The 11544-nt window shown below is 30.4% G+C and overlaps 1 protein-coding gene and 1 pseudogene across 1 annotated transcript; both read left to right on the top strand.

Moving 5' to 3' along the window:
• On the top strand, positions 3201 to 7245 carry LOC107641316 (annotated as a pseudogene).
• LOC107641317 (psbP domain-containing protein 2, chloroplastic-like) lies at positions 7842 to 10103 on the top strand. The gene is made up of 4 exons (XM_016344812.2): positions 7842 to 7938; positions 8311 to 8591; positions 9050 to 9205; positions 9808 to 10103. Exons 1-4 carry the CDS (start codon positions 7842 to 7844, stop codon positions 10060 to 10062), a joined length of 789 nt encoding a protein of 262 aa, XP_016200298.1. The 3' UTR covers positions 10063 to 10103.

Raw genomic sequence — 11544 nt, forward strand, 5'->3', positions numbered from 1 at the left:
TCCCCTTTCCTTATCGAAGGTTCTTATCCCAAATATTTTGGCGATCACCTTCCCTTACCGAATGATCATATCGATATCTTGTCTTTGGGGTCACCTTCCCTTACTGAAGGATCATTCCCCCAGTTCAATTTACAATCAAGGTTATTTAAATATACACAAGAAGAAGGAAGTCATGTCAACAAAGATATATTATTATATAAAATTGATGGGATAGTCCTCTTCCTTTACCGAAGATTCTTATCCCAAAGGTTTGCCGATCACCTTCCCTTACCGAAGGATCATCTCGATTATCTTGTCTTTGGGGGTCACCTTCCCTTATCAAATGATCATTCCCCCAGTCCTTTAATGCACATAAGATAGTTATTATAATATATAATGCGTATGAAGGAAAGAGACATTATATCATGACATGTAATGCTAACATCTATATAAAAAAACATTTAAGATATGACATATAAAATTTAGCATAAAACCCCTACCTCGAGTGAAGTTTCGATAGGTATTCCGATGCAAATAGATACGGTTTGTTAGTGAAGAAAGACTTGTTCTATAGCTAAACTTTGTGTATACTAGAATATTTTGTATAGAAAAAGAAAATAGAATGAGAAAGGGAGGATCAAATAGCTCTCAGGTATGTGCAGATTATGTTAGGAGACATTTAGGTGAAATCTTCAATCTAAATCGTTACTTTGTGAGCCCTATAACATTTTCTACGTTTGGAATTTGGAAATAGTTATTAGATACAAATTTATAGAAAATTGAATTAGCTTTAAAACAAATCTTAAAGGAAGTCAATCGGATAACCACAGCTTGAGATATTCCCGAAATACTGTTAGTATATCAGGCTGGCTGATAAGAGCACGATTTTCTACTATGAACTTGTAACCGATTTATCTACCTAATTTAATTTGAATTTGATTTTATACTGAACTTAAGGAATAGAGCTAGTATTCTTATCTTTTCATATAACAAAATATCATTTAAATCTAATAAATGTAGAATTAATTATGACTATATTTTAAAAGGTTGTTTATTGTCAGTTAGAAATTTACTACCACTAGTGTTTTCATATGTTTAAATTTTAAATTCAAATATTAAATCATTACCATTTTAATTAATTAATTAGTTATTAAAAAATGACTTGATTCAAAAAAGTTGGGATGTTACCTTGAGAGTATATTTGATGTAAATCGAAAATTTTTGAGACAAAATTGAAATAAAATAAAATTTAGAGATATTTTTAAAACTTTTGTCAAACTTTAAAGACAAAAAATATATTTTATCCTTAAAAAAATATCAAAAGCATTAAAAATAAATTAAAAGAGAATGATTAAAAAAAGTTAAACAAGTTAAATGGGCTAATTTATTTATTTTGTAGGACAATCTATTTAATTCATAGACTAAGCGAGTTCATTAAACATCTTATTTTTATAGTCTTATTTTTACAATAAAAGACCCATACACACTCATTTTTTTTTTACCAAAGATAGAAGATTCGAATCCGCAACCTTTTAATTGAGTATAGAGAGACTATGTCATTTGAGTTATTACTCATTAGCACCCATACACACTCATTTAAAATAACTAAATGAATCGAAATCATCAAATTCAGCTCATTTTAAACAGCACTGTTTGTAAGTTTAAGTATTCTTTATTTCTCGCTTATTGACTTATTCAGATAAATTTTATTTTTTAAGTGTCAATGATTTCGAGGATTCTTTCATGTTTAATTTAGATGAGGTAACAGAAAGAAATTAACTAAATTTCCAACACTACTCTTAAAATTCAGGCTTTTATTATTTGATTTTTCAGATTTAAAATTTATTATATTAATTTTCAGATTCAATTTTAGGTACTATATTAATTTTTGAATTTTTGTATTCAATAAATGAAGTATTGAATTAGTTTTGATTTATCACGTTAGATATATAGATAAATAATGTTATTTAATTCCGACCCTTAATCAAGACAAAAATGATATTATTTTAGAGAATGATAGAAGATAAAATATTTTGCACATTATATAAATTCTTTTTTATTTTCTCATTTCTTGTTTAAATGCTAAAATAAAAGAACACCGTTTATCTCTGTGTCTAATCTGGCAAGTCAAAATCGATTCAGTACTTTATTCGCTGATTTAGTACAAAAAAAAATCTAAAAATTAATATAATGTCAAGAATTAGATCTCAAAAATCATTATAATAAATTTTAAACTTAAAATACTAAAATTTGTGATCTGTATCATATCATGGCTGAAGCACTTGTTGTTGGAGCTTTACTTTCTGGCTTTGCCAACATTGTTCTTGACAGGCTCATTTCATCTGAGTTTGTCAACTTGGTGGTGGGCAAGAAGCTGGATCAGAAGCTGGTTGAGAGGCTCAAGACTGCTCTCTTGGCTTAATATGGCTTTTTAAAAGTCGTAGCATTTATGTTTGGTAAATCAAATCAAAAATAGTTTTTAATAAATACAAACAACATCAATTGCGTTTAGTAAAATAATTTTTAAAATTTAAAAATACTATAATAGACATAAATATAAACATTAAATTTAAAAATTAGTTAACATACGAAGTTATATTAGATTTTTAAATTTTAAAAAACACAAGCCAACTTTAAAAAGCTCTATCTTGAGTACTTTCAAAAATATCTCAATCTTTTAAAAGCTGCAAGCATAAACATATCTTCTTTTTTATTTACCAAATACAAAATAAAAAACTTGAATTTTTAAAAAGCACAAATAACTCTTCAACAAATTTTACTAAACCAAGCCATAGCGATTGTGATTCACCATGTGATGCAGATAGGTATTATTTTTTATTCACCATGTGATGCAAATAGGTATTATTTTTGGCATTTTCTCTCTGAGCAATGTTAGGGACCAGCAACTTTTGTGATTGGTAGCCATTAAATAGCCATCAATAATGATTTAATGGTGCGAGATTGGTGTAAAATTTCATCTAATGACTCACTTTTTTCTGCTGATTACGTGCTGGTCAAAATTCAATAAAATTGCTGACCCTTTAGACTTTTTCCTTTTGGTATATTGATGGAACAAGTTGGACCAAAAAATTATTGATTGAAGAATATTATTTTTTATTGATTGCCTTTGCTACTGGATCAAAGAACAAATGTTGTCATATTTAAGGATTTAAGCTTTCATTAGAGATTTTGTATGAAACATCATTTCTAGTATCTGATTCTGAGTAAGGTTGAGCCAGGGAAACCTGCAGGCTGCAGGACTTACCTGGCAGCGCAAATTGAATTATGCAGGAAATACTCCGCTAGAATTCAACGTATCTTTGAAAGAGATAATAGATGTATATAAGCCTTTCATGCATGTGAATTGTCCACATATATCATGTCATCCATAATTTTATTCATGGACTTAACCATTGTTAGTCGTGCTCAACATGTCAAGAGTATTTTTTCACCATCAAACTCATACAAAGAAACCTCAGTATTAGTTTTTACTGAATTCTTTATTCCTATTATAGAGCAAGGCTTTTCAATGTGAATTACCTGCTAAAATACATTGGTACTTTTCTATGGTTAAATATGTTTGCTTATGGCTGTAGTAGACTTAAAAGTTAAGGACATAATGGTTTTTGATATATGTAGCAATCCTTATATGATATCTGAATTTATAGGCTCCAATAGGTTTTCGGCTATGGCGCCATGTCCGGGAAGATGATTTGTCCTAATAAAATGTTTTTCTGATCATGTTTCTTGAATTGCTTGCTGCATGTCTTACAGGAAGGAATGATGGACCCTTTTGCTAAGCGTCATGTGACATCTTGTCATGGTGTTCCTTTAGGTGGCATTGGGTAGGTCTTCAATCCAAAAAATAAGCTTCAAATTTTCTACATTAATCAGGTCACCAATACAAATAACAAATTATATTTGCTTGGGAGGAAAAATTTTATACATTAGCAGTTTACTAGTTACATGCATAAAAAATTATGGGATTGGTATAGTAGAGTTCGGTTTCTAATTATTTCTGCCTTAAAACAAAATGAAGTCATGTTAATGCCATTAGTGGTTTGAATCATTTTGTGCATTAAATTTTGCTTTGTTCTACAGTTCAGGAAGCATTGGAAGAAGTTACAGGGGTGAATTTCAACGTTGGCAACTATTCCCTGTAAAATGTGAAGATAAACCAGTTTTAGCAAATCAATTTTCAGTAAGTTTGCTTGAATCTATCTTATCACAAATATTACAGTGCTGCTATATATATCTGGGTAAAATCTTCTCGATCTTACAGTATCGTTTACATTTATGTTTATTTAATCTGCTATATATACCATTGATCTTTTCTTGTTACAAGTTACATGGCTTGTCTTGGCCCCATTTTCATAACAGTCAATATTCACCAACAATAAGCTTTTGTATAAATATCAGATGAGAGAATCCATTCCCCATAAAAATAACTATACCTTGAGATATGTTATCATGAAAGCATAAGTGAATAATGTGATGCTGACAACAGAACACATCATGAATCCATAACATTATAAAGAATTACTTAGTCCAAGGTTGGACATCTTGCAAGAACATAGTACAATCTTGTTTGAACCTTAAATATCAATTACAGTGTACTTTAAGGTTGATAATAGTTTGTTTATCAAGAAAAAGGACATGCATAACCAAATTTATTTCTTTCTTTGCTTACTATCAGGTATTTGTTTCACGTCCAAGTGGTGAAAAATATTCAAGTGTACTATGTGCAGGGAAGGCAGATATATTGAAGTAAACATTTATAGATTGCCTTGTAAATTACCAGTTACTAATTTATCATTTTCTTAATCTTATTCTTGTAAATTAATTTCTTGAAAAAAATTTACTTCAATTTCATTCAGAGAAAACCCAGTGTCAGGACAAATCCACATATCATGCATTGTACCCAAGGGCTTGGACAATATATGAAGGTAAAATACAGTTTTCACTTTTGTGGTAGGCAAGAGTCACTTCAATTTCTTTTTAGTTAGAATTTGATACATATGTTGCTCTTAATAAGCAATAAGTGTTATTTATGCAGTTAAATAATTTTGGAAAAACAACAGCAGATGTCACCTTGCTTTTCACATGGACTGTAAGTTAAACTTTTTTGTGACTATTAATTGCTATTACACTCTTGGTGTTTTAGTTTTTTATGCAAGCAATTGATGTATGCATTTAGAATTCTGTTGGAGGACTTTCTGAGTTTACTGGCGATCATTTTAATTCAAAGATGTAAGAAATTTGTGAAAATCTCCCATTTGATTGCTTTTTATTCTAACATTCAAGATACATATTATGTCATGCTAGGACAGAGTGCATGGTGTTCTTCTACATCACAAGTAAAGCCTTAACCCTTACTGTACTTTTGAATGATAAATAATTTTGGAATTTATCAATTAATTTAGTTGATACGATAGGACTACGAATGAGCGGTCTCCTGTCACATTTGCAATTGCAGCAACTCTTACTATTCCTTCAGATGCTCAACGTACTGTCACATTTTCACTAGCATGGGACTGCCCTGAAGTCAAGTTTCCGGCAGGAAGGGTTTACAAATTACAACAGGTTGGCTGTAGAAAACTTGTATAAAATTTCCTGTCTGAAGACTATGCTTAACTAACCAAACTTAACAGCCGTTACACTAAATTCTATGGTACTAATGGGGATGCAGCTGCAAAGATTGCGCACGATGCTATTATCGGTAATACTCTTTGATGAGATACATTAAATTTTGTATTTGTATGGTTGGGATTGCTTCTAAACTCAATATTGAGAATTGTCCATAGATTATTTTTGGAGAGCCAGACTATGGATAAAATTTTCTCTTTTCTTTTCTATTCTTTCTTTGATGTCAAAATTTAGATGATTTCCCAAAGCATGCACCATACTTATAATTGCTAATAGCCTAATAGAATTCATGAATAACTTACTAAAGCTTCTATGAATTGCTGACATAGGGCACCGGCAATGGGAGGCTCAGATTGAAGACTGGCAAAGACAAGAGACTTCCTGAGTGGTAATGCTCAGTTCTTTATTAACTTTCTTCTTGTGCATTCAGAGTTGTGCAGGTACCCTACAACCCTTTTGAATGAGCTCTACTATCTGAATTCTGGGTTCACAATTTGGACAGGTATTTCTCTAAAACTTGGGTATTCTATATTAGCTAATTAAGCCATGTTTATGACTGTCTCGGTCATCAATTTGTGACATTATTCTCTGTTTCGCAGATGGTTTAGGTCCGGTGCATAGTTCAGCTAGCTTAGGGGAAAGAAAATTTTCACTGGATGGGTTCATATATGATTTAGAGTCCAAATTTATCGCCCCAGAGTGATACTGCTATTAACATTCTTGAAAGATTTAGCTCTATGCACACTCCAACTGCATCAAAGTCAGCATATGGAGTAAATTTGCTTCAAGAAGGGGAAGAAAACATTGGTCAATTTCTTTATCTTGAAGGGGAATACCTTTGATGTTCATTTTTACTCATCTTTTGCACTGGTCATGCTTTTTCCAAAACTTGAACTCAGTGTCCAAAGAGACTTTGCTGCAGCAGTAATGATGCATGATCCTGAAAAAAGGCAAACTCTAGTTGATGGCCGAATGGTTTGAAATAAATGGCTATAATCTTCATAACACAGATAGGTGGAAAGACTCAAATCCAAAATTTGTTCTCCAGTGTTATAGGGATGTAGTTGCCACCGGAGACAAGAAGTTTGCAAGAGCTGTTTACATTGCAATTGCTTATATGGACCAATTCGACAAGGATGGCGACGGAATGATTAAGAATGAAGGCTTCCCTGATCAAACTTATGACACATGGTCTGTATCTGGTGTGAGTGCATATAGTGGTGGACTTTGGGTTGCGGCACTTGAGGCAGCTTCAGCCTTGGCACATGAAGTTGGTGACAAGGGCTCTGAGGAGTATTTTTGGCTCAAGTTCCAGAAAGCCAAAAGTGTATATGAGAAATTATGGAATGGTTCATACTTCAATTATGATAGCAGTGGTGGGAGTAATAGTTCATCCATTCAAGCTGATCAATTAGCTGGACAATGGTTGTTTTTCTTCTTCTGGAAACTATGCCTTATTTGCATGCTTTATTTCCATTGGTGCAACTTGTCAAGTAGGTTTGTTAGATTAACAACATATGTGCATATGCCAGTAGCATCAATTGAATTATTCTATAAGAATAACTTCAGAAAGAAAACTTAAATCAGCAAAAACTGGAAGAATATAAACAATGTTGTAGAGTTTGTTATGCATATAATTCAGTCTTTTGTTATGCCTTATTACTCTATCCTCTTGATACTTAAACGTGTGGAAAATTATAGCCTCAAGTTGATGCAAAGTAAGCTTTAACCACAGAATCAGAAGGTTTTAATTTTACCAACAGATTTCTTTGATAAGAAACTTAACTTTCTTTTTCTTTCTTAATTAATCCCTTATGTCATGTAACACACGAGTAATGCAATTTTTAGTCAACATTTTAATTCTCAACAAATTTTAACCAAATTAGTCTCTAACTCTTTATTTTTTTAGATGCATAAATTTTCACCTCATATTTTGATAAAAAAATTAAACAAATTAATCTTATCATTATTTAATAAAGACATAATCGTTAAAAATTCTTAAACTAATTTTTTTATATAGACAAATAATTTAAAGTTTGAAGATTGATTGAGTAATTAAAATTAATTGAAAATTAAAATTTTTTCACTAAATACTTTTTAAAAATTGATTCAGATATTAATCAATAAAATAACTCAAAGTAAATTTTTTTGTGTTTTATCATGTATTCTTTTAGAAATAGTTATTGAAGGTTTATTCTTGTGTTGAATTAACAGTTATGCTTTCTAAACTCTTGAAGCATGGGACATTAACGATAGATACAGATTTATGTGTTACATGCGCCGATGATTTGTCTTTGTCAAGATACCATGCTGGTTTTTGCAAAGTTGCACGTCTTCTGAAGACGAAGGATGAGAAAACACCAAGCAAGCAGTCTATGGCAGCTTATATATAATTCTACTTGCAAGAGGATGTTGTAGTCAAAGATTATTAGATTTAAACTTGTGCAATGCAACAAAAAAATGCAATAATGTAAATGAAAATAATCTTTTGCATTAAAAAATAAAATAATTTAAACTTATCAAACTTTTTTTATAGAATTATTTTGGCTAATTTTTTTTTAGATATAGACCAGAATTTTGTGTAACATACCATTATTGGATTTTATTGTATTTTTTAACATTTTTATGGTGGAACAATTTGTAGGAGGCTGAATTGTAATAGCAATTTTTTTAATTTATTTGTAGTAAAACACTCTTCTTCCAGAACCTTCTTCTCAATCCCCTCTTTCAATTCTGCTACCTGCATTCTTCACAATGAACCTCACAACAACCATATCCTGCATTTATCAACATCTTTTACTAGGAGGAAGCTCAATCTTACTCTTCTTCTCACAACTTTTCTTTCGAGCAATTTATCAAACACTAGTGGTGCATTCTTGATGGCTCAAGAGTTGGACTTGGAGCTTCACAGATACACTGATTCGAAGGAAGGTTTCACTCTTCTTATACCCTCTTCTTGGACTAAGGTAAAATTATTTACCCTTTTTTTTAATAACCTTAATCTTTGATAAGCTTTTTCTACTGTGAAGACTTGCGTATGTTTGGTATGATGTGTTGGAAAATGATTCAATAGGAGTTAAATGGAAATGGAATGAGGTGGGTAAAATATTGAGTTAAAATCTACCTGTTAGTGTATAACTCTTTTACACAGACATTTAAAATATTAGTTTCTTGTTGAGATTGAGGTGTAGAAGTTAACCACTTTTTGTTTTGTCTATATAGCAATAGTTTGATTTGATATTAATTTAGAAGAATTTTGCATTGAAAATGCATAAAATTTAAACTTAGATGAAATGGAAATGGAATAGTATTGGATGAAACTGATCATCATATTTCATAAAAAGTTGTTATTTATTCCCACCAAATTACAACACTTTCCATTTACATTGTAACAATCTTTGCTGCTCTGGTTTACAATGAATAGGTTGATAAAGCTGGGGCAACTGCTTTGTTTCAAGATGCAAGTATGGGGAGCAACAACATTGGGGTTGTTGTGAACCCAGTTCGTCTTGCAAATCTTGGAGACTTCGGGAGCCCCGAGTTTGTTGCTGATAAGCTTTTACAAGCAGAAAGGCGTAAGGTAAGGTTCTTGTTTCCATTGCTGGAACTTTCTATGACCAATGCAAAATTTGAGTCAAGTGTTGATGATATTGATTAGAAGAATCTCCCTGTACTTCACCATAACAACATAAGCAAAGGAATAATGAGCTGAAATATTTACCTTGGATTAGTTTGACTCTGTTGTGAACATCATTTCGCTAATACTAAGCGCTAAGACGCTAAAGGCTAAACTAACTAATTGGCTAAAAATTGTCTTCTCTGTTTCATTCATTACATTATATAATAAAAAGGACTCTAGAACCTTCTCTTCCTATAACAAACTATTGGCACCTCACCTGTGCTCTAAGCCTCTAAAGTATTCCTTCCTGTAATTATTTATTTTTATCCATAGTAGATTCTTCGTTGATCTTTATTTAATTAAATCAAAAGTAGATCATAGATGTTAGTGAAACATTGCTTCCGTATTTATGACCAAAGGAATAATGGCCATTACATATAGTTTGCTCTGCATTTAACAACTAAAGTAAGAAGGCAAAATTGTCTTTGATCCTAGGGGATAATCAAATGTCTACGTGATTATATATCATTTTAACTTGTGTGTATTGTTCTCCTCATCTTCAGGAAAGTACAAAGGAAGCTAAATTAATTGCAGCTTCAGAAAGATCAGGAAATGGAGATTTGCAAATTTATGAATTTGAATACACCATTGATAGTACTCGTGGAGGAAAGAAGAGGATATTTTCTGCAGCATTTGTGACCTCAAAGAAACTCTATCTTCTTAACATTGTTCATTCTGATAAACCAGAGAGTCCTCTTGAACCATATAAAAGAATGATTTTAGAGCAAGTTCTCCATTCCTTTAATGCAGCAGCTTAAAACTTTGAAATGAAAATCTCATTTCTTCTCTGATTATTCTCCCTCTCTTGAGTTTTGGTTCTTAAAATATGGCAACTGATTTATGTTCAGTCTTGGTTGAAAGTCATAAAAATCAACCAGACTGAAACTCTAGTGTATAGATTTTATATCGCTATGTTTTAACTTACATAGCTACATATTACTTGAACAGTTGAACATTATATCTTTCCAAAAGAGAAAATAGTGCAGGAGGTTTGTAATTATTTTCAACAAAGATAAAAAACGTTGATTTCATGAATAAATTATTTTCAGAAGATTATAGTTAGCGAGATCTCAACTAGGTTTAATTCACAGGCATAGGCTTATGCTTTCCACTGATCCTTCCTCCCTTAAGCTATTTATGAATAAGGCGAAAAAAACACGTAGTTATATGTAACTGTAAACCGAAATCTAAATATTTTGGCTCAGAAATATTGTTGGTTAAATCATAGTTTGAATTTTGGATATAGTTAGTTGTGTAAATAAGAATGTCAAACAAATTGGTCTATTAATTCAGTTCGTTTAGGTCTATTATAGATTTAAATGGATGAACTAATTATATATCAAATATATATGGATATTTAAAATAAAAATTTTATTTATTTTTTTTTAAATTTATCAAACTAAATGAGTCAATATTTTTTTTTTGAATTTGTTATCTAAATAGATAAATTGTAATTAAAGCATGTGTATAAGGAGGGAAAAGAGGATTAGATTGGCTACTTGGCTTGAGAAAGCTTGAAACCTCACCCAATTCTGTAGATATCCCACAAGTCCACAACACAAATTATTGCAGATGATTTTAGAGGGACACACTATTCCGATTAGAAAAGGAATAATAAATATTATTAATTAAGTTAATTACATAATTTAAAATTATGAATAATTTTTAAATAATAATAAAAAATAAAATTCACATTTAAATTTTTTTTATATCGAATATATGAGAATCTTTTTGATGTATTTAAAACTTTCTACATTTACATATAATACAAAAACAAAAAATCTTAAAATGAATTTAAATATGAAATTTTTGAAATAAAATCTTTTCTATTTTTAATCATAATCTAATCTAACTAACATACTCTAGCTAACAAGTGAACCTTATAAATGTATTCACTTATATAAATGTTGTGTTTAAAAAAAGAAATCCAAGCAAGAAGCTAGTTAAGAAGACGAAAAAAAATACTTAAAGCAAGAATGAGTCTCAGTCTGAAATTAATTCCACCCAATTAATTAAAAATTGCCATCAAATTAGTTTGGTTTAATATAAATCGTTTGACAGAAAATTAATTAAAAATAAAAAATTGACTAACTAGTCAAACTGATATAGTATTTTAATAGTTCATTAGTTTAAAATAATAAACTACAAAAGATTAATCTTTTTAAAAAAATATATATCTTTTATATATTAATATATTATTTTATTATATAAAATTTAACTTTGAGGATCTTGATTAAATT

This window comes from Arachis ipaensis, chromosome B05 (assembly GCF_000816755.2).
Source record: "Arachis ipaensis cultivar K30076 chromosome B05, Araip1.1, whole genome shotgun sequence".
NCBI classification, from domain to species: Eukaryota; Viridiplantae; Streptophyta; class Magnoliopsida; order Fabales; family Fabaceae; genus Arachis; species Arachis ipaensis.

Coding starts and splice junctions, on each gene's coding strand:
- LOC107641317 (XM_016344812.2), top strand. CDS start 7,842: ATGCTTTCTAAACTCTTGAAGCATGGGACATTAACGATAGATACAGAT. Junction 8,592..9,049: donor TACCCTCTTCTTGGACTAAG/GTAAAATTATTT, acceptor TACAATGAATAG/GTTGATAAAGCTGGGGCAAC. Junction 9,206..9,807: donor TACAAGCAGAAAGGCGTAAG/GTAAGGTTCTTG, acceptor CCTCATCTTCAG/GAAAGTACAAAGGAAGCTAA.